The following is a 25829-nucleotide window of genomic DNA, read 5'->3' as shown; positions in this document are numbered from 1 at the left end:
CGAAGCCGTGGGCAGCGACAATCCCCCGGCCCGCAGCTCTGCCACCGGGCGCGGCGCATTCCAGCACCTTGGACAGCGCCCGGAGCATTCCAATGGAGCTCAGCTCAAGGCTGCGGCGGGCGCCCACCGCCCGGGTCAGTCCCAGCCTCCTCTCTGAAGGAGGTGGCCCCCGCTCCGCCTCTAACCCCAGAGCTGCCTCCTCTCCTCGCTGCCCCCTCCCCCGCCGCCCCCGGACCACAGCTTACCCGGGTTGGCTCCCCCGTCGCCGTCCTCGCAGTCCGTCAGGTTGTTTAGCATGGTGGCGGCGCGGCCCCAGGTCTGGGGATGGCTGCGCCGCCTCGCCCGCGCCCCTCTACCCGCCTTCGCCGCTCTCTCGTTCGCTCTAGCTCTCTCCGGCTCTCCGCTCCACGGAGGAAGAAGCTGCAGTGCCCGCCCGCCCGGCGCACACACACTCGCACACGGACACACGCTCACACCCGCGCGCGCCCCCCTCAGCAGCGGCGCTGCTCACCTCATCCCGTATGCAGGAGGCGTGAGCCACTGGCGGGGTTTTGGGGGGAGAGCGGGAGGGAGGGAGAAGAGAAGATGAGGGGCGGGCAGAGTGCGACTAGTGGCCCCCTTGCACGAAAACTGGGGGATTGCGTGGGTGGGATGAAGGGGGTGCTTCGGGGGACAGGGCCTTGCCTCCCTTGAGCAGACGCAGCTCCCCCCCACCCACTCTCCGGGCGGGGCCCGGCACGTGGGCAGGTGCCATCCCGCGCCCTAAAAATAACGGCAGGGAACTAGGTCGCGGCCGCGGGGAGGCGGCCCCGCAGCGGCTGCCTGACTGGGGGTCTGGGGTAACCCCCAGGGGGAAGATAAAGGGCACTGAAGTGGCCGTGGAGGTGAGCCATAGAACATGGGGCCCTTGAGAAGCCTCTCTGCAAGACTGGAGCAGCCAACCCTGAAGTGGGGGAGGAGAACCAGACCCTCTTTCATACCGCTGCTCAAGAGATTGGAGCTGGAGGCATGTAGAGCCTAGGGCCCATAACTAAAGCAATGTGCTACCCCCAGGGGCGTTCAGGTCACTGAACTGACTGATCCAACCTGTCTTAAAATGGGTGGGGTAGCGCCTGAGGAGTTACAAGGAACTCTCTCAATGTGCTTAGACTGACAAGAGTCCCAGCATCCCACCCCCAAGACAAGTCCCTGGAGCCCACAGCCAGGGACCTTCTGACTGCCGACTGATCTAGAGATGAGACCTGGTGAGGAGGAGAAGAGGCAGCAGTGAGGCTCCAGGGAGGACCGACTTTCCACCAGGGACGGTGCAGCCTCTAGGGAGGACAGGCTGGTCCTGAGGCTGGCCAGGGACAGAGTGGGGGAGGGCGGAATGAGGCCGCCTGTCGGTTTGAGACCAGATTTTCTCCTGGGGCAGAAGTGTCTAATCCCCTAATCCAGGATTGCTTTCTGAGGCTTCCAGAGCCGACATGCTCTCTGTCCTCCTCCCGGCTCCCCTTAGGCCAATCCCCCAGAAGCTTGATCATCCTGGGACCCCTCAGTGCCCCTAGAGTCCAGGTTTGAGCCAGTGGTGTAGACATCTCAGGAAGTGGCATCAGAGGTTTGAAAGCTTTGAGTCTCTAGAACATCTAAACATCTGATGATAGGAGTAGATCAGGGTAAACAATCTTCACACTCGCACTAGCTCTCTCTCGTTGGCCCTCTAAGTTCCAGAAGAGTTCTAGGGTTCAGAAAGGATCAGTCATTGTATCTTACACACACTTTCATTTCACAGATGAAAAAACTAAGGCCCATAGAGGGAAAATGACTGCCTGTGGACATAATGCCAGTGGATGGCAGAATTTGGTCTAGCATCCAGATTGCTTTACTCCAGTTTAGGACTCTCTTCATTGATAGAACTTATAAAAGTGGCCTTGCCTCCATAGAAGAGACAAGGATGCAGTCATATCCATGCCCCTCAGCAGCCTCTGATTATTAGCTCCTGAAAAAAACAAAAACAAAAACAAAACAGGCACTAGGTCTGAGATGTGCTTTCTTCCTTTGCTTGTGCTCAGGCTTCAGGGGTGCAGGGCTAGAATGGACTCTTGGCTTGCAACTGAAGGGGAAGCCTCCAGAAAACCTGCAAAAATCCTAAAGAGCCATTCATATCCCTGGAGACTGGGGTATAGGACAGCACTTTTTTCAGGGCCATGGACAGGATCCAGGGCTCAGCTTTACTTGTATTAACACAATTTGTCAGTGGCTTCAGATTGGGTCAGCCGTGGAGTTTTCAGCAGCTGACTCAAAAGTGCCTCTGAGGGACCTACCAACCAAGCATCGCTGCCACTTCATTTTTCAGATACCCAAAGGATCCTTCAGGGTGGAAAGGTAGCTATTCAGACAAGTTGTGGGCACTGATATTCTTGGCTCTCCCAGAGAGAAAACCACCAAAAGAGTGAGACGAGTTTGAATTGGTGACAGCGGTTAAAAGAAGCCAGGGTTCAAAAAATTTTAAGAATGCCACTCCACTCTACACACACACACACACACACACACACATACACACACAGCACCAGCAGCAGCAGCAGCAGCACTGTGGTCTACTACTCTGCAGAGATGCATAACAGTAAAACACATGTAGCAGGCTTGTCAGAGAAGTGCTGTAGAATGAAGGAGATGCTGGGATTTTTCAGTAATCCCAGGTCTGGCATGTTTCCCTGGGGTTATTTTCCTTCATTTGTGGTCCAGCTTTGGTCACTCAGAAGCTAAGTCCATGCATGGGGAAACCTAAATTCTATGGGGTACAGGTGATGGCAGGAGTGATTCCTCTTCCTCTGGGGAACCCATCTGTCCACCTTCACTAGAGTTCCTATCTCAAGAGCCATCTGAGATTCAGGAGATAGTGGTTCTATTGTATCCTCTGCCCCTAAATTCTCTCTGTATCTCTGGGCAAAATCAGGTTCCTCTCTGTGGGCCTCGGTATCCCATCTGTAAAAATGAGTTAGGTTGTATAATCCATGGCACTTCTTCCTGCTCTGAAAACTCTTAGTGCTCTATTAATCTCAGACCAAAACCACACATCCCTTCCTGAGGAGCCCAGACCAAGTGAGCAGACAGTTCCAACGGGAGACCCCAGCCCCTCCACTGACACCCCTCACCTTTCAGGAAGATTGTGCCCTATTCTGGTCTCCGGCCTACTCTCTGTGGTGAGGTTTAGAGAAAACACATGGCAGGCACCCACGACACTGCCAGCCTGGCGCTGGCCAGTAAAAGGTGACCCGCAGCTTGGAGCCCCAGGAACCTGGCTGCCAGCACAGCATCCCCTCCCAACCAAGAACCCTGGGGAGATCTGGGGCCAGGGAAACCCTCTCATTAAAGCAGCACAAGATGCAGAGCTAGGGAGGGTCCTATTTCTAAACTCTGAGTCTCTCAAACTCATACCCCCTCCCACCATATGTCTCAGAGAGAAAAAAGCTCAGAGAAGCTGCCTCCTGAGTGTCAGGATTTGGGAACTGGAAGAGATATTATAAATTATTTTTCCACTCTCCACTTATTGTGAAATTGGAGTCTGAAAATGGAAAGGTTCACATTTTCTTCATGGGGTGAATTTGTAACAGACTAGGGACTAGAACCCAGCCCCCTGACCTCCTGCCCAGGACTGCATCAACTGAACCAGGACGAGGGGCTGTTTGGAGGAAGCTAGAGCCACCGGACTGGGTCCTCTTTTCACAGGAGGCAGGCATAGCATTCCTCCTTACGGCTCAATCCCTCTGCCTCTGCATCTCCACTGCATTACCCCCACAACCTAACCCACCCACCACTATCTGTAGCCTCATGGACCCAGGGCCCTGAATGCCCTCCTTCACTCTTCTTCTCCCCCACCCGCATGCCCCATCCTCGGACCCAAAACCTTAGCAGTGAATTGATGAGTCCAGCGCAAAGCACACCCCACACACACAGGGCTCACTGCGGAGCACGTCAACCACCACCGTCTCCGTGGCAACCGGGGGTTTAATTAACAGGCTGCAGCCCCATCACCATAGCAACGGCACCCCAACAGCCCTTTATTCCTCTGCAGACTCAGCCCATCTTCCCTCTTTCCCAATCTGGACCCCTTTCTCGCTGCACTCCCCCCGCCATTGCCACCCCACCTGGAGAACTGAGGCCTAAAGATCGCTCTGGTTCATTGAGAAAAGGGGAGGGGAGAGGAGGGGGATGAGAGAGAAAGAGAGAGCAGCCTGTCACCATGGCAACTGCAGCCCCGTTCATAACCAGTGTGTTGCCATGGAGATTCCTAGGGCTCACCTTGGGCTGAGGTACCGGGCAGTGAAGTTCTGAGTTCTGGCTTGGGGATGGGATGACTGGAGATCTCCTTAGACAGGCTGGGAATCTCCATATCCAACATATATACCAATAACAGCATTATTCTTCCCAATTTACAGATGGAGAGACTGAAACATGAGGTTTGGGTCTAGAGGAGGCAGACAGCTTCATCCTTCCAAATCATCACAAAATCTTAGCATTTTTATGGTTAGAAGGACGCTTAGATAGCTTCCTGTTCAACTCCTTTATACAACAGATGGGTATATTGAGGCCCAGAGAGGTGAAGCAATGTGCCCAAGGTCACATCACAGAGCCTGAGCTAGAACATAGATGGGCTACATTGTGGTCTTGCTCTATCCTCCCAGCATAAGTTAGCTCCCTCTCCCTCCATGGGGACACATCCCAACTCATGTTAGTCTTACCAGGTCCAGGGCTCTTTTCAGGGCCCTGACTCCTCCCTGAGAAACTGAGGCACAGTGGGGGATCAGGTAAAGGAACATGAGAGCATCTCAGAGTTGTAATAACTGTCACCAAGTCTACTTCTGTTCATCTAAGTTACCATCAATCTCCCATGACACAGGCAAAGAAATGAGGTGTGTGGCCCACAGTCCAGGATTACTGGAGGATTTGAGGCTCGCCCTTGCCTTGCATCTTTAACTCCTTATAAGTCATATTCTCACCTGTAGCTCATCCTCTGGCAGCAGAAAGCACCCCAAGTGGCAAACCCCGCTCATTTGGCCCAGAGTAAAAGATAATACTCCCACACCCACACCATCTTCCCCAACCTTTCCCAATCTTAGACATGCTGCTATCCCTCCTTTTGGGTGAAGGCAAGATGTAGAAAGAGAATCTATCAGGGGCTAGAGGGCTGACACAAGGACAGCTGTGGGAAAGATACCACCAGATGCTGGGTTCCCCTAAGCAGCCCTTGTCTACTTCCCCACCTGGTGATCTACCAGAGAGGAGGTGCTTGAGGCTGTTTTGAGTTTAAAAGGTGAAAAGTCACCCAAATCATTGTCCAGATGGAACTTCTAATACACTCCTGCACACAGGTACCCACCCCTCACATAGACACAGAAATGCACACATCAGCACACCCTTCAACACGCTGGCAATACAGTGACACACAGAAGCACTGAGTGAGTCACTGACCACCCCACAGGTCATCAAAACTAATGGGGGATGCTCCTCCCACAAGACACACAGACACACAGCCTCTGCCACAGCACACAGCATTCCAGGCTCACACACACTTGCACACCCAAAGCCTGGGGGCTGTATTTCACTTCAACCATACAGAAGTCTGAGTGTGAACGGGAAAACAGCAATCACCTTGGGACATGAGAGAGGGCCGTCTTATTCCTAAGCCAGGGGATGGGGAGTGAGAGAAGAGAAGGCAGGGGTAGAGAAGCAGGATCCCACAGCCACCCTCCTCTCATCTGATGAGCATTATACACCTACTAAGTGCCAGGCTCTGGATCTGGAACTCAGAACACAAAGAAAAAAGAGATGATCCCTGTTATTGAGATGTTCCAATGGAGGATACTCATAAGTAAAGAAAATGACTGCCATCCACCAGGACGTGTGCACTAAGGGTGCAGTGGATGGGCCGAAGAGGAAACTGAAAATGATTTTTGGAAAAGGTTAAATGAGCTATAACTTACAGAATGAGTAGGAGTTTTCCTGGCTGATGGAGGTGGGAGAATGAATGTGGACAAGAACACCAGAAGCAAATGAGGAAAGAGAGCGACAGACTTAAGGCTTTGGCCTTTATTTCGCAAGTGATGGGCGGGAGGGCCTTCTGTGGGGGAGGGCTAGGGCAGGACTGGAGACAGGGAGGCCAGTGGAGAGGATGTGGTCTTGACCATGTGAGGCTTGGAGCAGGGTGATGATGACAGAGGGGGGACCGATGCTGCCAGATTCAGGATAAGTTTCAGAGGTGAATAGCCAAGATGTGAGGACCAGCCGGATTTGCTGGAAAGAGAAAAGGAAGGGTTGAGAACGGCTCCAGAATTTCTGACTTTCAAATCTGGGAAGTTGGTAAGGTCATTCATGAAAATGAGAAAAGAGACAGATTATGAGAAAGATGAAGAGTGGAAGGAGCCCAAGAAATCCAAGTGGCCACAACCAGGAGGCGTTCGATTCACTGGAGCCATTTGGAATTCGAGGCCTCAATTTGGTCATCGGTACAATGAGGAGGTCCGCCAGATAACCCTCTAAGGGCTACTCTAGGGATTTCGGCGATTGGGTTTGCTTCGGGGCGAGCTCACCTGCGGCTCGGCAGCGACCCCTGGCGGTCTGGGGAGGCTCCTCCTCCTCCTCCTCCTCCTCCTCCTCCTCCTCCTCCTCCTCCTCCTCCTCCTCCCCCCCTCGCTGGGGCCACTACTAGTCCTTCCAGACCCGAGGGCCTCAGGGCCAGGGAGAGGACCCCTGATGAGTGTCCCCTGCGGGGAGGCTGTGCACGCACCCAGGATGCTACTTCTCCACCGAAAGCCAGAAGGATCTTTCCCCTCTCCTACATTCTGTGTTCTGCGTGTAACTTCCATCACAAGACTCCTGCACAGAGCCCGAGAGGAAGACGCCCCCAACCCCGCCTGAGCCGGCCCCTCCCAACCCTTCCGGAGCTCGAGCAGACGAGGAGCTAAGTGGGTCCCCGAGGGTCGGGATCAACGACCCTACGGCATCCTCCCTGAATCTAGCTGCCCAGGATCCACACTAACTTCCCTGCCTCCCGTCTCCTTCCCGGGATCCCCAGTCGCTGTCCGCTAAACCTCCAGGGAGGTAGAGGATTGGAGGATCCGCCAGGCACCGAGGACCCGCTGACCTGGCACCTGCCTCCGCAACCCTGACTCAGTTTTCCTCCCGCCCTCGACCCCACCCCCCTCCCTGGCCCCACTCTCATCCTCCTGGCCCAACTCATTCCCCACTGGTCCCGCCCTTTCCTGACCCTAAACCAACCTAGTCCCGCCGCCTCCCCTTTAGAGGCTCCTGACCACCCCCTTCAACACACAGCCCCCTCTTTCCCTAGTTCCACCTCCCCACTCCGGTCCCGCTCACTACTCGGGATGTCCCCGCCACTTCAGTGCCCTCCGGCCTACTCTCCACCTTGACCCCGGCCCTTCCATCACCAGACCCGCCCCCTTCGCCTCTGTCCCAACCCCTTCCTTGGCCCCACCCCTTTTCCTTGTGGCCACGCCCACCTCGCGTCTGGCCCCTCCCTCTTTCCACTTTCTGTCCGCGACCCCGGCCCCTAGGTTTCCTAGTCCCCGCTCCGTTACCCCCTCAGGCCTAGGGCTGGGACCCCTCCCCGTCACCGGTCTTGGCCCAGCCCCCTTCAACAGATGGTCCGCCCCGACCCCTCCTCCTCGTCCCGCCCGGCCCTAACAGGCCCCGCCCCCTGCGGCCTCTACCTTTGACGTCTTCCCCCGGGAGGTGGCGGGGGTCTGCGACCGAATGCCGGCGGGACTCCGGGTCAGGGCTTCTGGCGGGCCCTGCGGGGGGCAGCGAAGTGACCGTGAACCTGCGGCTCATGGCGCTGAAAGGGGCCAGGCGGCCGCGGCGAGGGCCGGTATCGCACAAGTGGCTGCAGCCGGGCTGTAGGAGGGAGAAAGAGCGGATCCCCCCACCCGCCCCCTGCCAGACGCGACGCTGCGCAGGGTCCTAGTGCCCGCCGTGCTGAGGGTTCCTGAATCTGGCCACTTCGCTGGGAGGCCCTGGGCTCCCCAGTGCCACCCGAAGGGCCTGAGGAGGCCATCTGCAGGTGAGAGTCGTCCCTACAACGGGGGCACCTCTGCTAGGGTCTTCTAAACACCTGGGGCTCATTCATTCATTCATTCATTCGGAACATGTCGATAGCGCTCCAGTGTTTCGGGCAGTGGTGCGAGGTATACGTCGGTGAATGAGATCCACTGGCTTCTTGTCCTCAAGTGGCTTAAATTCTAATAAGGAGAAAAAGATTATACGTGAGCAAACGCATAGATGAGATCATTTGAGATTGGGTGTATGTTTAAAAACTAGGGCCGTGGGATAATGGGTAAGAGGGAGGACTGCTTTAGGGGTGGTCTGAGAAGGCCTCCTACCACATCCTGAGAAGATGTGGTATTTGAGCTGCGACCTCACTGATGAGAAGATCCAGCTATGCAAAGATCTAGGGGGAAGAGTTCTCTGGAAGAAGAAATAGCAAGTGCAGAGCCTTGGGGTGACAAGGAGCCCTGACTGTCCAAGAAACAGCAAGGTCATTCTGTCTGGAAGAGAGTGAGTGGAGAAGTGAGTGACTGGAGATGAGGGAAGAGAGAAGGGCAGATCATGTGGTCTTCTGAAGGCTTTGGGAAGGAGCCTGGATTTTTTGAGCAGGGAAATTATGTGATCTGATTTATAATTAACAGGATCATTCTGGCTGCTGGGTGAAGGTTCGACTAAAGAATGGCAAGACTAGAAGCTGGAAATCTAATTAGGAGGCTCCTGCAGACCCCAAGTTCGGGGGTGATGACAGCCAGACTAGAGTGGTGGCAGTTGTCTGATTCCAGTTAGGTTTTGAAAGTGAAACCGTCAGGACCCACTGATGGTTCGGATGTGACATGTGACCATAAGAGTGAAATCAAGGAGAAATCCTGGCAGTTCACACACTGCTGGTGGGAGTGTAGTTAGGCAAAAACTACTTTGGGAAACTGTTTGGTAACATCTACTAAAGCTGAACATACACACATCCTTCAATCCAGCAGTTTTTCTCCTAGATGTATACCCAGAAGAAAAGATTGCCCGTGTTCACCAAAAGACATTTACCATGAGTGTTCATAGGGGCATTGTTCATAATAGCCCTAAACTGGGATCTACCAAATGCTTGTCAACAGTAAAATAGAGAAATAAGTTGTAGTACCTTCACACAATGGAATACCATCTACGGTTCTCAGAACAATATGGATGAATCTCACAAATAGAACCTTGAGAAAAAAGAGTCCAGACACAAAAGAATACCTACCCTATAACACCATTTAAAGAAAGTAAAAAATAGTCAAAGTCTATCTAAGCTGTTAGAAGTAATGATAGTGGTGCTGGGTACGGTGGCTCACACCTGTAATCCCAGCACTTTGGGAGGCTGAGGTGGGTGGATCACAAGGTCAGGAGTACAAGACCAGCCTGGCCAAGATGGTGAAACCCAGTGTGTACTAAAAATACAAAAATTAACCAGGTGTGGTGGTTAGTACCTGTAATCACAGCTATTTGGGAGACTGAGGGAGAGAATTGCTTGAACCTGGGATGCGGAGGTTGCAGTGAGCTGAGATTGCACCACTGCACTCCAGCTTGGGCAAGAGAAAAAAAAAGTAATGATAGTGGTACCCCCTGGGGAGAAGAGGTAGTGATTGCAAGCAGGCTTCTAGGGTGCTGATAATGTTTTGTTTCTTTCTTTTTTTTTTTTTTCTTGAGACAGTCTCACTCTGTCGCCCAGGCTGGAGTACAGTGTCATGATCTTGGCTCACTGCAGCCTCCACCTCCCAGGTTCAAGCAATTCTCCTACCTCAGCCTCACGAGTAGCTGGGATTACAAGGTACCCACCACCACACCCAGCTAATTTTTGTATTTTTAGTAGAGAGAGAGCTTCACCATGTTGGCCAGGCTGGTTTCGAACTCCTGATCTCAGACAATCCACCCACCTTGGCCTCCCAAAGCACTGGAATTACAGGCATGAGCCACCATGCCCAGCCTCTTGTTTCTTGACCTGGTGCTGGTTACACACTTTTGTTCCATTTGTGAAAATGTCTTCAAATGTATACTTATGATAGATACATTTGTATATTTATTATATTAAAGCAATGGTTCTCAACTGGGAGCAATGTTGACCACCAGGGAACATTTGGCAATATTCAGAGACATTTTTGGTTATCACAACTAGAGCGGGGGTTACTACCAGCATCTAGGGGCTACAGGTCTTTTGGGCTCTCTAGGTTTGTACCAGGGCTGTCTGGCCATGAGTCACAGTTCAACATTACCCTGCTGCACCCCATCCCCACACTGGGGCCTTCCTTAGCAGAGGGGGCTGACCCTGAATGGGCCTGGCATCTGGCCATGGATCCTGCCACCTCCTAGAGGAAGACACCAAACATGCTAGAAGGTACAGTGTAGATGTATGGTGTAAGACAATCCCCCACAACAAAGTATCCAGCCCAAAATGTCAATAGTGTAGAGGCTGAGAAACCCAGTACTAGAAAAGAAGTTTAAATAACTGATTCCTAGATTTTAGGACTGATTAGGTGTTCAGCTTGATTAAAGGTGGATGATATTGTCTCTTATTAAGGTGGTAATAACAGAGGAGCACATTTGGAAGGTGAAACCCAGGAGTCAGTTTGGACCCATTAGGTTGAGAGGTCTGTTTGGCAGCTACGGAGCCATGTAGAGTAGGCAGTTGAACATATGAGTCTGGAGCTCGGGGTGGGGGAGAGGAGGTTAAAGCAGGAAACATAAATTTCACAGTGTTTAGCAGAGAGATGCTATTTAAGGCTGTGGGCTACCAGACATAACAGGGAACAAGTGTGCACAGAGCAGAGAATTCCCACGATTGAGCACAAGGGTGCTTCTGTCACCAGAAGAGGAAAATCCACCCAGTGAGGTAGGAGGAGACCCAGAAGTAAGGTTCCAGAGGCAGAGAGTTTCAGGAAGAAGGGCAGGATCCCCTATGTCAACGTGGGGAGAGTTGGTGTGGGATGAGCAGAGAGGAGCTCCTGTCACATCTGGCTATGAGAAGGTCATAAATGGCTTTGAAGAGGGGGGCTTTGGTAGTGTAGTGGGGTGGGAGCCAGGCTGGAAATGGCTGAGGAGAAAATGGGAATTGAGGAAATTGAGACACTAAGTAGAGATCATGCTTTGGGGAAGTTTTATTGTGAATGGGGATGGGGAGGGTAGAGAAATAGACTCGTGTCTAGTGGGGGGCAGGGGTTAAGAGAGATTGCAAACAAGCCATGGCGGGGAATGTTTGTACACCAGTGGCAGTGGGTCATTCGAGCAAGAAACAGGTGAAGGAGGAAGCTCACTCAGGACGGCAGTTCTCTGGACTTCTACTTAAATTCCCAGGTGGGCTCTGATTAAACCCATCACCTCCACTCATGTGCCCCAATCTTTCAGTCAAGTCCCTCTGCTAACCTGTAAGGTCAAATTCATATTCAGCCTGGCATTCAGGACTTCTCTCATCTAGCCCAAACTAGCACTCCTATCTTAACTATTCCGGAATCCTCTCCGTTCCCTCTTATCCACCCACTACTACCCCATGCTGGAGTTCTGAGCCATTCGAAGTTCTCCAGACACCCACTGTTTTTTCTCTTCTCCCAGCACTTGCACCAAGAACCCACATTCAAATCCCACTGTTACCACTCACTAGCTATGAGACTTTGGGTGAGTTGTATAATTCTCTGTGTCTCATCTGTAAAATAAGGGATTAGTGATGGCAATAATAATAGTACCTACAAAGTAATAGTAGTACCTATCTCATCTGGTTGTTTTATCATACATAATGCATGTAGAACAGTGCCTGGCACATAGTGCTGTACAAGGGGTAGCTACTAACATCAGGTATATGATCCATATTTTATTTATCCACTGCCTTACTCCTGGGCATCTAGGTTATTGCTGGTGTTTCACTAACAAACAATGCTGCAATCAACATCCTTCTATGTGTTGTCTTGTGCACATATGTGAGCGTCAGAAAGTAATTACATTTTTAGGTTTAGTGGTTCTTGATAAATTACCCTCTAAGAAGACTGTCCCTTGCACAAGAAGAAGCTCATTGGTCCTTCCTAATTCAGTTCCAGTTCAGATGTCATCTTGGTGAGAAATGTTCCTGGACCTCAACCACAACACAGACACACACACACACACCATTATTGTAGAATAAAAGATCATGTACTGTACACTCCCCAAGTGTGATCCCACCCCCACCACCCATAGAATTACCCTTGTAAATAGGTTAGACTCTCTGTAGGTGGAGCCTCGAGTTGCATTTTAAGCAAGTTCCAAGGGCAATCTTATGCATTCTAAAGTCTAACTCATTTCTCTATACCCAGTGCCCAGTACAGGGCCTGGCTCCATGCAGGGGCTCAATAAGTGTTTGATGAATGAATAAACAGGTTGATCATTTCCTTGACTGTAAAATAGAAATAATCACATCATACTTTCCTAACAGGAATGATTGAATATGTTAACATTTACAAAGTGCCTAGAACACTTTCTTTTTTTTTTTTTTTTTTTTGAGATGGAGTCTCACTCTGTTGCCCAGGCTAGAGTACAGTGGCGCAATCTAGGCTCACTGCAATTTCCGCCTCCCAGGTTCATGCCATTCTCCTGCCTCAGCCTCCCAAGTAGCTGGGACTACAGGCGCCCATCACCACGCCCGGCTAATGTATTTTTGTATTTTTAGTAGAGACGGGGTTTCACCGTGTTAGCCAGGATGGTCTCAATCTCATGACCTTGTGATCCACCCGCCTCAGCCTCCCAAACTGCTGGTATTACAGGCATGAGCCACCGCGCCTGGCCTAGAACACTTTCTGGCACATAGAAAGTACTCTATCAGTTATTTGTTTTTCTTTCTTTTTTTTTTTTTTGCACTCTATCAGTTAAATACATAATGCATACATACGTGCATATATATATATATATATATATATATATAAATATAAAAATAAAGTCTGCTTCTAAAGGTTAGAGAATCCAAGTTTATTAGAAACACTCCAACAAAAAAGGAAGGTGAGAAGAGAGGGCCCAGCCCACCTCCACTCCTCCCTGTCCTCCAGAACACAATACCAGTTTGTATCCAGCAAACTGGATCCTTCCCCAGGGTTGGTCCCAGTGGGGATTTACATGGCACTGCCAAAGCAGGACAGGAGCCCTAGTCCTCAGGGCACTGCAGGATGTCATAGGTCACGTAGCCCACTTGGTCCACCTGGTTCACCTCACTCTGGGAACTCACGCGCCAGTAGAAGCGGTCCTGGCAGAAATAGGCTTTCCCTGCAGGAGACAGGCAGGCATGAGAGGAGTGATTCTAATTCTCCGACATATACAGAAATAGGAACAAGATCTTGACAACCGTCTCTTCTGCCATTTCTAGAATTTTCTAAGGTTTTCACATATCACCTCCATCCCCCACACCTCTCTGTGAGATGCTGAAGGACACAGACCTCAGTGCCCAAAGCACTGCCACAGAGCCTAGCACACAGTAGGTACACCATACACGTTTTGTGAATGAACTAACGAATGAATAGACCAACTATCTTAATGCTCAGAACAATTCATTCAACACTCATTCACTGAACAAATCTGTTCACTCATCAACAAGTATTTGTTGAGCACCTGCTGTGCACTCTGTTCAAGACACTGGGGGTAAGCAGAAAAAAATGCAGGCATGATCTCATATATCTTGGTGCTTACACTCTAGTGAGGCAAGAGACAATTAACAAGCAAACACGTAAATAAATGAGATTGGTTTTGAAAATATAGAAAGCTGGCCGGGCGCGGTGGCTCAAGCCTGTAATCCCAGCACTTTGGGAGGCCGAGACGGGCGGATCACGAGGTCAGGAGATCGAGACCATCCTGGCTAACACGGTGAAACCCCGTCTCTACTAAAAACACAAAAACTAGCCGGGCGACGTGGCGGGCGCCTGTAGTCCCAGCTACTCGGGAGGCTGAGGCAGGAGAATGGCATAAACCCGGGAGGCGGAGCTTGCAGTGAGCTGAGAACCGGCCACTGCACTCCAGCCTGGGCGACAGAGCGAGACTCCGTCTCAAAAAAAAAAAAAAAAAGAAAAAAAAAGAAAATATAGAAAGCAGCCAGGTGCTGTGGCTCACGCCAGTAATCCCAGCACATTGGGAGGCCGAGGCGGGTGGATCATGAGGTCAGGAATTCAAGACCAGGAGAACTGCTTGAACTAGGGAGGCAGAGTTTGCAGTGAGCAGAGATTGCGCCACTACACTCCAGCCTGGGCGACAGAGTGAAACTCCATCTCAAAAAAAGAAAATATAGAAAGCTATGGAGAAAATAAAAACAAGTAAATAGATAATAAGCATCAGAGAAGGCCTCACTGAAGCAGTGGCCTTAGCACCGAAACCTGAAAGAAGACAGGGAGACAGCCCGGTGACAATCTGGAGGGAAAGCCTTCCAGATAGGAGGAACAACTGGCACAAAGCCTCTAAGCTAGGAATGACCTTGATCTGTTCAAAGAGCAGCCAGTGTGGGTGGAGCAGAGTAAATAACAGGAGGAGTGGGAAGAGATGAGAACACGGGAGTGGAAGGTCAGATCCTGTTAGTTTCTTTGACCTTGGAATTCATCTGGGGTCACTCCCAAGACCATTGACCTCCACTCCTAGCCCCTCCCTAATCTCATGGAATATGTTAAAGGTACTGGACAGCCAGTATGCTTTGGGCTGGGGTGTTTATAAAGAAGATGGCAAAAAAAAAAATGACAGACTTGAAAAAGATTTTGGTGACAGAAAATCTTGTTCTCCTTGTCAACTGTTTGGATGTGACTGGTGAGAAAGGAAAGTCAAGTGTAATTCCAGCTATCGCCCCCATATTACAGATGGGGAAACTGAGGCTCGAAGAGTAGAGAAGCAGTGAGTTGTCACAGAGCTGTGAATTGTCGCATCTCTCACTGTAGCACAGTGCCTGGCACATTGTCGGCACTTGATGACTGTTGTCTAATAAATAAGTTTCCATACAAACCACCTGTGTCCTGTACTGAAGGAGAAACAACTTCCAGCCGGGGAGGCAGGAAATCTGGGTCCTGGTCTTGGTTGCATCCCTGACTTCCTAAATGACCTGGAGAAGGCCTCTGCCTCTACTGGGATCTTGTCTGTGCTGGGGCATTTGCTTCCATTTCCAAGAGCTTTATCTTCCTCGCTCAGAATTTGACCAATCACTAAGAAGAACCTAGCGTGGTGTCTCACGAAGGGACCCTCCTCAGCCCTCACCTTGGTACTGGAAGACGTCGTGCGTGTCCAAAGGCACCCCGGGGAATATCCGGTCTACCTCGCTGGCGCTGCGGGGATCCACCATCTGCGCCTTCACGTCGAACCTGCGGGCAGGCGCGGAGGAGACAGGTGCTGAGCCGGCCAGCGCGCGGACGGACGGCGCCCGGGCTCCCCCTGCGGGCGGCCGCGGCGGCGCTCACCTCCAGACGCGCCGCCCGCTGAATAGCAGCATCTTCCCCGCGCCACGCCGGAGGGCCCCGGTCACCTGGGCCACGTCGGCGCCCAGGCCCAGCTTGTCTAGACGCCTCGGGCCCAGCACCGACGCGCCTGTGTACACCCACACCTGGCGCCCTGCAGGGGAGGAGGGTCACATCGGTCTGGAGGCTCAGAGAGAGCACGTACTCTTCTAGAACGCGAGGAGGGAGATCCCGGCGAAGCCTTTCCTAGCCCGCGTGCCCGCAGTCCCTGCACCCCAGGAGCAGAGGCGCTGGGTAGAGCGGCGCGAGGGCATAGAGAGGAAAGGGCAGAAACTCAGCCGTCCCTACGTTTGCTAAACTGAGTCCGCCAGGGGGCGTATTTTTCTAAAACACACAAGACGTTTCCTGGGTTATCAACGGCCTCTTGAGCCTCCTTGACTGATGGGGATTGACAGGGAGGCGTAGAAGGTAACTAACCAGAGAAGAAGAAAAGCTTCTTGGAGAGCGGCTCCTCAAAGGCCGAGTCCAGCTTGCGGGGCAACGCGGGCCACGTGTCTGCGATAAGGAAGGGGCCCTGCAGCCGGCTCCCCCTGCGCTCAGAGAATCGCCAGTACCTCCTGAGAACGCGAAGAGGGAAAGGACGGACGGGCTCTGAGCCTTGGACCCAGGGCCAGTGGGCAGGAAGGGACGGGCAGTCCCTCCGCCAAGCCCCCTCCCGCATCCACACATCCCTGCCTCCTCACCCATCCTTGAACAAATACAGCTGGTTCCCGATCTCCGTGATGGCGTCGAAGATGTTCACGTTGCAGGCATCGTCCACTGGATTCAAAAGCACAGTAGTGGCCGTAGAAGGGCCAGCAGTGGGGGGACCTGTGGGGCCAGCTGAGGGGGGACCTGTGGGGCCGGCTGTGGGGCGCTCTGAGGGGCGGACAGTGGGGGGTCCAGTGGGGCAGACCGTCGGGGGAGCCGTGGGCTGCGGTGTGGTGGTGGTTGGAGGCCGTGGCTCAGGTTCAGGGCGAGGACCTAAAAAGAGACACCGAATGAGACTCTCCCTATTCCTGCATACCTCTGTACGCCTAGAACATCTGCTCCCCTAAGCCTCTCAGTGAGGCCCCTCTGGCACACAGGCTCTTCCTCACTTAGCCTGCCTTCCCAAACCACAGGACTTTTTTTTTTTTTCCTAGGGGCATCCTCTATGGCCCAGAATGGAGTGCAGTGGTGCAATCATAGTTCACTACAGCCTCCAACTCTCGGGCTCAAGGGATCCTCCCACCTCAGCCTCCAGAGTAGCTAGGACTACAGACATGTGCCTTCACGCTCGGCTAATTTTTTTGTAGAGATGGGAGTCTGGCTATGTTGCTGAGGCTGGTCTGGAATTCCTGGGCTCAAGCAATCCTCCCGCCTGGGTCTCCCAAAGCGCTGGGATGAGAGGCGTGAGCCACCATGCCCAGCGTAGACTGGCTTTGAAGTCACGCCTATCTCTCTCTAGAGTCTCTTTATCACCATCTCTAAGCACTGACATGGCAGCGACTGGGCCCAGGCTCTATTTCCACATAGACGTTGAGGTCCCACCTCTCCCAACCCCCAATTCTTTGGTACTGTGGCACAGCCACGCCCTTTCCCCTCCTCCTCCCATCCCTGCCCCAAGGCCTCACCATAGAGATACTGGATGCCATTCACATCGTCCTTATGCAAGGGGGGCTCCTCAGTGAATCGGTACATAGGGTACATGAGCGCCTCCGGCACTGAGGAATGATCTAAGCCCAGCGCGTGGCCGAATTCGTGAGCCGCCACAAGGAACAGACTGTATCCTGGAAGGAGAGGGAGCCTGAGACGTGAGCGCCGAGCCAAGCCCCCAGCCCTGGCCACCTCACCACCACTACTGCCGGGAACCCTAGCCCCGGAGCCTCGGGACCCCGCCTACCTTGGTCCGGGCAGAAGCCCCACTTCTTGTCGCTGTCAAAGTTCGAGGTGGTAGCGCACCAGAGGCGCCCATCTCCGCGGCCCTCGCTGGTACAGGTCGAGTACTGCTTACCCAGGAAGGTGAAGGGGAAGACGCACAGCTCCCCCGCCGAGTTGCCCCCGATCACGGTCGAGTCGGCTGGAGAGACCCAAGGCCTTGGATGAGCGAGTCCAATAAGTAGCCAGGGGCCGACCCGACAGGGAGCTAGACAATCTTGGTGGCCTAGGGGGGCGCTGTAGAGCACTCCTGAGAAGAGGCTAGACCCGTGGGCGGTGCCTGGGACACCAGTACGTGGAAGAGGCAGCCAGCTGAGCAGATAAGGCCAGACCTCAGTGGCTGGGGCGGGGCCCTTGGAAGTCAGGGATGGGGCGGGGGCGGGGGGATGTGGTGTAGGTGGGCGGAGTAAGGCCGTCCTGAAGACCAGTGAGAGTGGAAAGACAAACTGATGAGGGAGGGGAAGAGATGCGTTTCGGGGGCCAATGCGTGATGAGAGAGCGGGGCTGAACCTAGTAGACAGGGCGGAGGTACCTCGGGTCGGGCAGAAGCCGTAGAGCTTGTGCTGGTCGTAGTTGGCGGTGGTGGCGCACCAGCGGTAGCCATCGGAGCGACCGTCCGTGGTGCAGGCGGAGTAGGATTGGCCTTGGAAGATGAATGGAAACTGGCAGGGTTTCCCGTCAGCATTGCCATCCTGGGTGTAAAGTCCTGGGGCGAGGGGGAGGTGGGAAAGGGGGAGAAGGTGGAGACAGCACATTTTAACCCCTAAATGTGTCCTGTTCTTTGACCCATGGACGGTCTGCAGTTCATCCCTCCTCTCCTCGTTTCTCAGATGAGAAAATTGGGCCCAGAGTGCGGGAGGGTGAATTGCAGGCCACACAGCACTAGCGACAGAGCTGGGATTAGAACCCAGGACCATCAAGGGTGGTGGGCGCCCCCAGCCCTCGGCGCGCCCCCACACTCACTCTCGCTGGGACAAAAGCCAAACCGGCGGTCAGTGTCGTAGTTAGCCGTGGTACTGCACCAGGGCACGCCGTCGGAGCGACCGTCGGTGGTGCAGGCAGAGTAGGAGCGCCCCTCGAAGGTGAAGGGGAAGTGGCAGGCCGCGCCATCTGCGTTTCCAAACTTAGTTGGAACCACTGCGGGAGGAGGGGAGACCGGAGTCAGGGCGGCAGGTGATGGGTGGGAGAGGACAAGGGAATCGGGGGCCAGGATGACTCAGAATCTCACCGACGCCCTTGCCCAGCGACCACAACTCATCATCGTCGAAATGGGCGTCTCCCTGAATGCCGGGGCCAGGAGGAAAGGCGTGTGCCAGGAGCCCGTCCTTCCCGTCGAAGGGATACCCGTCTCCGTGCTCTGAAGAAACAGGTGAAGAGGAAGAGGGTTAGCCGAGTAGTGCTGCGCAGATTGTGCACTGCCCAAGGCAAGGGCTCCGAAATAACTGCAGGCTGAAATCCCGCCTGCGCGAAACTCTCCCAGGCCGGCGCCCTGGCCCTTGCACTGTCTGGCAGGAGGGGCTGTATAAGCCAGGCCTGCGCGGGCAGGCAAGAGGAAGCCTGGGCCACTGCTGCCTCCACCCTCTCCGTGGTCCTCCCTTCCCTGACCCCGCCCAGGTCTCCTGGATTTTCCCTCCTCGCGTTCTCACCCGCGACACCAAACTGGATGACGATGTCTGCGTCCCGGCTGTACACGCGAGTGAAGGTGAGCGGCGTCACGGCGCTCCACAGCGCGAAGGCGCGGGCAAAGGCGTCGTCAATCACCGCCCGCGGCAAGTCTTCCGAGTAGTTTTGGATCCTGTAGAGTAAAAGCCAGAGGAATCAGGTCAGAAGTGAAAGGCTGGAGCGGGGCAGCAGGGACGCCCCATATGGCAGAGACTTCAACATACACAATGTTCCCTGCCGTCCACGCTCTCATCTATAAATTGCTTCCAGACTGTTTTTTTAATCTACGTAGACCTTCACAATGGCCCTGGCAGGAGGACTTGGATTGCAAGAGCCATTTCCCTGAAGGAAAAACTGAGGCTCAGAGGTGGAGACACTCCCCCCGGGCCACACATTAAATAGTGAAACCCAGGGACCTGTCAAAGACAGGACCTGTTCACCGCTGGCCGGAGAGCCAGACCTGCCCTCCCTGCCCCACCGCCTTCCCCCACCCCTGTCCCCGCGGCTGCGGCTCACCAATAGGTGATGTTGTGGTGGTGCCACTTGAGGTCGCCCTCAAAGGTTTGGAATCTGCCCAGGTCTGGGACCCCGCACCGTGGGGTTCGCATGGCCTTCAGCGTGGCGCTGTCCAGCTCACCGGTCTGGGGCAGGGACAGTTGCTTCTGGAGAAGCAGCAGCGCAGGCCCCAGAGATTCCGAGTCTCCGTGCATCTCTGCCACCCGAGTGTAACCATAGCGGTACAGGTAGTCCTGTGGATGAAGGGGCACACACATGCCAGATCTCTGACACCTTTGTCCAGCTGGGGCCAGGACCCCCTCCAGACACCCATGGAGGGAGTTTTTTTTTTTTTTTTTTTTGGAGAGATGGTATCAGCTCACTGCAGCCTCAACTTCCTGGGCTCAAGAGGTCCTCCCATCTCAGCCTTCTGCATAGCTGGAACTACAGGTGCACACCACTGTACCTGGCTATTTCTTTAATTTTTTTTTCGTAGAAACAGGATCTTACTATGCTGCCTAGGCTGGGATCAAACTCCTGAGCTCAAGCCATCCTACCACCTCAGCCTCCCAAAGTGCTGGGATTACAAGTGTGAGCCATCATGCCTAGCAGGGACTAGCATTTAATAAAGCATTAAATGAGGCCGGGCGCGGTGGCTCAAGCCTGTAATCCCAGCACTTTGGGAGGCCGAGACGGGCGGATCACGAGGTCAGGAGATCGAGACCATCCTGGCGAACACGGTGAAACCCCATCTCTACTAAAAAATACAAAAAACTAGCCGGGCGAGGTGGCGGGCGCCTGTAGTCCCAGCTACTCGGGAGGCTGAGGCAGGAGAATGGTGTAAACCCGGGAGACCGAGCTTGCAGTGAGCCGAGATCCGGCCACTGCACTCCAGCCTGGGCAACAGAGCGAGACTCCGCCTCAAAAAAAAAAAAAAAAAAAAAAAAAGCATTAAATGCTTTCTAGACACCAGTGCTTTCTGACCACCCAGGAATCTCCCCTCCCTTAGACATCCTCAGCTCCTTCTCACCCTTGGATGCCTCTAGCCCATTTCTACCCCACAGCTGCATAAGGTTTGCTCCTGCTCACTCCCAGCCCACACTTACCCCAGAACCCTCCAATGCCTCCCCCACCCCAAACCATTTCCCATTTCCCACTTAGGAAAGCCCCATTGCCCATTTCTGGCCATCACTGCTCAAAGCCTCCACAAGACCCTCCATTGCCTAACCCTGGACACCTCTGTTCTTCAGATATGCCCATCACCACCAACACACCCCTAAAGCATCTCCTCTGAGGCCCTGTGTCCTCTCTGGGAGACTCAACATCCTCCTGGACAGCCCTCCCCAACTCTAGACTAGGTGTTTGCCCACCTCTGCCAGCTGCCTGTCAGTGAGATTGGTTTTCAGGTCTCCAGGGAAGAGCACAAGGGTGGACTGGCGCTGTCTGGGGGCAGCACAGCAGCAGCCCAGCACCAGGAGCGCCAGGACCAGGGGCTGCCAGAGGCTCATGGTGAGGGCAGCAGTGTCTGACTGCAGCTGCTGTTGTGGGGGCTTTAAGGAGGTGCTCCTGTGACCCCACCCCTCCTTGACAGGCAAGTGCTGACTCAGGGGACAGGGTGTGTGTGTGTTGTGTGTGTGTGTGTGTGTGTGTATGTGTGGCAGCCCTAGCATGAGAAAGGGCTTACACCACCTCCTCCTGTCTCCACTGCCCGCAGTCTCCACTGCCAAGTCAGGCAAGACCCCAGACCCACAGGAAACCACAGGCCCTCAGGGGAGGGGTAGGGTTTTGCAAACTGCAGAGCTTGTGGGAACTGTATGAAAGGGAGGGAGAGGGATGAAGCTGGAGGGATCCCCCATCCCTTGGTCTGAAAGCCTCCAGTGGTCAGTCAAGGGAAAGTGGTGGAAGACTCCCTGAGACTTCTTTCTGAATCTAATGATCCCCCTGGCCCATCCTTGGCCTTTTGCAACACCCCCTCCCAGGTCAGATTTCCTCCCCAAACCCCTCCCCACACTCCAGGTTCTGTCCTCTTTTTCCCTCCCTGACAGCCTTCTTTGACTCAGCTTCCTCTCGCTGCTTCATCTGGGGGCGGAAGGAGTGGACTCTGCTAGGTAGGGCTGGGGAATTCCACTGGGGCAACCCCCTGTCTTCGGCAGGCTGAATTTTCAGGGTAGTAAAGGGGAGAGTAGCAGCCGCTAGAAAACAGCAGACATGATTTTACTCCCTTCCTTCAGGACCTCGGCAAATGTCCTACCACTCTGAATGTGTTTCCTCAAATGTGAAAAAAAAAAAAAAAAAGCGAGGAGTGGGGCGCTCTTTGTCCCTAAATTGATGTGAGGATAAAATGAGATCAAACATATAAAATGTTTAGTACACTGTAGGTTGTAAGTCCTCAACGGATGGCGGTGATTGGTTTTAATTACCAAGGCCAAGACCAAGATTCAGGGCCAGGTGCAGTGGCTCATTCCTGTAATCTTAGCACTTTGGGAGGCCAAGGTGAGAGGATTGCTTGAGCCCAGAAAAAAGGTCAAGGATACAGTGAGCCATGATGATGTCACTGCACTCTAGCCTGGGCGACAGAGCGAGACCCTGCCAAAAGACCATGATTCCAACTCGGAATCAGGAGACCAGGTTATTGGGCTCTAAGCTGCAGTATAACCTGGAGTAAATGCCTTCCCCTTCCTCAGCTTAGGATTCTTCAACTGCAAGTTGGGGCAGGACAGGATATGGGGGAAAATAATCTCTAGGAGCCCTTTCAATTCTCCAGCCCTGCTCCACGCAGCCAAAGCTCCAGCCCCAATTATCACACTTATGCCAAGGCTCCCTTCCAAGCCTCCTACACCAGCAGCCTCCCTCCCTCCTTTCTTCCTAGCCAGCCAGTGTCAGGCAGGGTCTATATTCACCTTCTTCAAAGCCCTATTTGGGAAAAACATGCTAACAACTCAACAAGCTGTATTTATTTATTTTATTTTATTTTTGGGGGGTGGAGTCTCTTTCACCCAGGCTGGAGTGCAGTGGTGTGATCTCGGCTCACTGTAACCTCTGCCTCCTGGGTTCAAGCAATTCTCCTGCCTCGGCCTCCCAAGTAGCTGGTATTATAGGCATGCGCTGCCACCCCCGGCCAAATTTTTTATATTTTTAGTAGAGATGGGGTTTCACTACGTTGACCAGGCTGGTTTCTAACTTCTGACTCAAGTGATCCACCCCCTTGACCTCCCAAAGTGCTAGGATTACAATCATGAGACATGGTGCCTGGCCCAGCAAGCTGTATTTAAAGGGCCTACTATGTGTCAGACACTTTTTATGTTTATCTAATAAATGAGTCTGTGAAATGGAGATAATTAACTTCCTTTACAGAAAAATTGAAGTTCTAAAGTTCACTAACTAATGAACATCTGCTTTGCAGTCATGAAGTCCTGGATTTTAGTTCCAGCTCTGCCATTTCCCAGCTATGTGACCTTGGGCAAGTCACTTTACCTCTGAACCATAATAATACTAATGCTTTTTTTTGTTGTTGTTGAGACAGAGTCTCGCTCTGTCGCCCAGGCTGGAGTGCAGTGGCACCATCTCGGCTCACTGCAACCTCTGCCTCTCGGGCTCACACCATTCTCCTGCCTCAGCCTCCTGAGCAGCTGGGACTACAGGCACCCGCCACCTCGCCCAGCTAATTTTTTTGTATTTTTAGTAGAGACGGGGTTTCACCGTGTTCGCCAGGATGGTCTCGATCTCCTGACCTCGTGATCCGCCCGCCTCGGCCTCCCAAAGTGCTGGGATTACAGGCGTGAGCCACCAAGCCCGGCCAATAATGCATTTTTTGAGATTTACTGTGTCAAGCACCGTAATAAGTTCTCTGTAAGTCTCTTGTTTCATCCTCACCACCTGTAAGGTAAGTTTAATGAGTATCCCTCCTGTTTTCAGAGGGGGAAACTAAGGCTCAGAGAGTTAAGGAATTTGCCTGTGATCACAGAGCAAGTTAATCCACAGAACTAGGGTTCAAGCCCAGAACTGCCTCGTTCTGAAGCTTTTCATCTTTATTACCATTTACAGGGAACTGTGATGACCCAGGTATAGAAGTGGATAGGTGAATGTGGTGACAGGGGCTGCACATAAAACCTGGATCCTTCTCCTCTGATCCCTTGCTACCCACTGAAGGTAAGAGAGGAGGCCCAGGCATTTAGGGAATCAGAGGCTAGGTCAGGGGATCCAGGAGGAACTAGATTCTAGACTCGGGAATGTGAGGTCATAGAGCAACATGATTTTAGAGGAAGAGATCCTCCAATCTGGAGGATCTTCATCTGGGTGGCAGACACGGGCTTTTAGGAAAATCCAAGTTTCCATCAAGGGTACCAAATAGGACATACGAATACATATCTATGTATGTATGTTACATATCTCAAACTTAGAACTATTGACACTGTCGTGTGCATTGTAGGATGTTTAGCAGCATCTCTGACCTCTACCCACTGGATGCCAGTAGCACCTCCCCCTGCCAGTTGTGACAACCAGAAATGTTACCAAACATTGCCAAATGTACCCTGGTTGAGTGGGAGGGGCAGACTCACCCCCAGCTACTGGTAAATGTTGATTTTTCTATGTAAAGGGTCTAAAACTTTTATCAGATGCTCAAACCATTGTTGATGATCTTCAAACCTTTTAAAGAGCATTTACTCAACACATTCTTGTTGAGTTTTTCTGGGCCAATTATTGCGCTAAGAATTGGGAATACAAGTAGTGACCAAGATAGCCCTTTGTCTCATTGTTCATGGATCTGAGAGTTCAGCATGGGGAGAAATTGAATGAATAATTAATTACCAGAGAGTCAGGCATCACGAAGGGAAAGTGTATTTATGTATTCCAATTACCCTCATCATGCAATGAGGAAACTGAGGCTCAGAGTGGTCACAGAGCAAGAGCCTGCACTCTGGAGCCAGGCTGCCTAAGTTCAAATCTCAGCTCTACCACTGACTTGCTGTGTGAAAAGGGCAATTGACACAACCATTTCAGTGCCTCAGTTTCCCCATCTGTAAAATTAGAGTAATAATAGTGCTTCCTTCATGGGGTGGTTGTAAGGCTCAAAGAGTTAGCAAATATAAAGTGCCTGGCACATGGTAAATAAGTGTTTGCTGCTATGCTAATTAGGACCACCTTCAGGACAGCCGCTGTTTTTTACCAAATGGGAGCAGGGAGAGAGCAGCCAGGAAATCCAGATCTTGATTCCTGAAGTCAATCCAAATAAGAATCCTCCTTTTCTTAACTGCCCCCCCGACTCCCATCAACTTCCTCCTTTACCTCCTAGCTCCCCAACCCCCATCAAGGGGAACTTGGACAGAGCTTGGCTTTCAACACTGCAATAGCAGGAAGTGGTTCTGGTTACCACATCCCCTTCCCCACTTCCCCAGCCTTTCTTTTTAATACCACAACAGAGTTTAGCCAAGACCCTGGGAGTGCAGGCAGAGAACAGGATATACCCTCAAGTAGAATCATAGCTTGGACTCTAAGCCTCTCACTGAGGTAGCTCCATCAGGATGGGGAGGGTGCTGACCCTGGAGCCCTGAGTCACTAGCTGGATGACACAGCCCTGCAGGCCACTATTAATAAGAGGCCCTCAGACCAGGGTCAGCCTCACGAGATGAGGAATCTGTCGCACTATCTAGGATGGGGGAACTCCAAGCCTCTTTCTCCCAAACCTGCCAGAGAGGGGAGGGGCAGCCAGGCCAGAGAGACTCTGGCAGGATGTGGAGGAGACACTGAAGTCTGAGATGAAGTAGAAAAGTGCGTATCCTGCAAGACATTGCCTCAGGGAAGAGCATCACTCAAGTACCCCACCCCTCACCCGCAAACACACCTCCCATCCCTAGCTTCAGGGGAATGGCAATTCCCACACTGACTCTTAGAGTCCCTATTAATGCTAAATCACACCTCCCACTTATCTGTACTGAGCACCGTCAGTAAGGAAGCCATAGGGCATAAATTTTGTAATCAGACCTCCTGGCTTCATATTCCAGTACCTATCATTTATGGGCTGTTGAACTTTAGGCAAATCGCTTTACCTCTCTATGCCTCCATTTTCTCATTTGTAAAGTGGGGAAAGAAGCAGACCTCATTTGGAGGTGTTGTAGTGGGGATTAAATGTGATTATACATTGCAAATTCTCAGCACAGTGCCTGGCTCTTAGCAGGTACACACACACACACACACACACAAAGTTTAGCTATTATGATTCTGTTACTCTAGTGCTCTCATCTCAGCTTTACAAATTAACATTCATAC

The 25829-nt window shown here is 52.6% G+C and overlaps 2 protein-coding genes across 3 annotated transcripts in view; both read right to left on the bottom strand.

The window, feature by feature from the left end:
- Positions 1 to 8103, bottom strand: part of SLC12A5 (solute carrier family 12 member 5) — a 39788-nt gene extending 31685 nt beyond the window's left edge. Inside the window, exon 1 of one of the 2 annotated variants that reach the window (XM_033186606.1) lies at positions 7710 to 8103. In XM_033186606.1, coding sequence (XP_033042497.1) covers positions 7710 to 7830 — 121 coding nt within the window. In that variant the 5' untranslated portion in view covers positions 7831 to 8103. Of the gene's footprint in view, positions 1 to 245; positions 679 to 7709 lie in introns of those variants that run through there. The other variant, XM_033186605.1, reaches the window with a different exon arrangement.
- A 4875-nt stretch (positions 8104 to 12978) lies between these two features.
- Positions 12979 to 21191, bottom strand: MMP9 (matrix metallopeptidase 9). The gene is made up of 13 exons (XM_033186607.1): positions 20933 to 21191; positions 19584 to 19816; positions 19052 to 19200; positions 18634 to 18762; positions 18369 to 18542; positions 17938 to 18111; positions 17371 to 17547; positions 17102 to 17257; positions 16190 to 16469; positions 15924 to 16063; positions 15450 to 15600; positions 15250 to 15353; positions 12979 to 13290 (listed from the first exon to the last, which is right to left on the bottom strand). The coding sequence occupies exons 1-13, from the start codon at positions 21068 to 21070 to the stop codon at positions 13172 to 13174; spliced, it is 2124 nt and encodes a 707-aa protein (XP_033042498.1). The 5' UTR covers positions 21071 to 21191; the 3' UTR covers positions 12979 to 13171.
- Between the last annotated feature and the right edge of the window lie 4638 nt (positions 21192 to 25829).

The sequence above is a fragment of the Trachypithecus francoisi genome, unplaced genomic scaffold, assembly GCF_009764315.1.
Source record: "Trachypithecus francoisi isolate TF-2019V2 unplaced genomic scaffold, Tfra_2.0 Lachesis_group21, whole genome shotgun sequence".
Taxonomy (NCBI): Eukaryota; Metazoa; Chordata; class Mammalia; order Primates; family Cercopithecidae; genus Trachypithecus; species Trachypithecus francoisi.
The sequence above is the reverse complement of the archived record's forward strand: the minus strand, read 5'-3'. Positions and strand labels throughout refer to the sequence as shown.

Excerpts from the sequence above, each read along its gene's own strand:
- MMP9 (XM_033186607.1), bottom strand. The coding sequence starts at position 21,070 with ATGAGCCTCTGGCAGCCCCTGGTCCTGGCGCTCCTGGTGCTGGGCTGC. Across the intron at positions 18,763-19,051 it reads CATCCAGTTTGGTGTCGCGG|AGCACGGAGACGGGTATCCC; the intron begins GTGAGAACGCGA and ends CTGTTTCTTCAG. Across the intron at positions 18,112-18,368 it reads TGGCTTTTGTCCCAGCGAGA|GACTTTACACCCAGGATGGC; the intron begins GTGAGTGTGGGG and ends CCCTCGCCCCAG.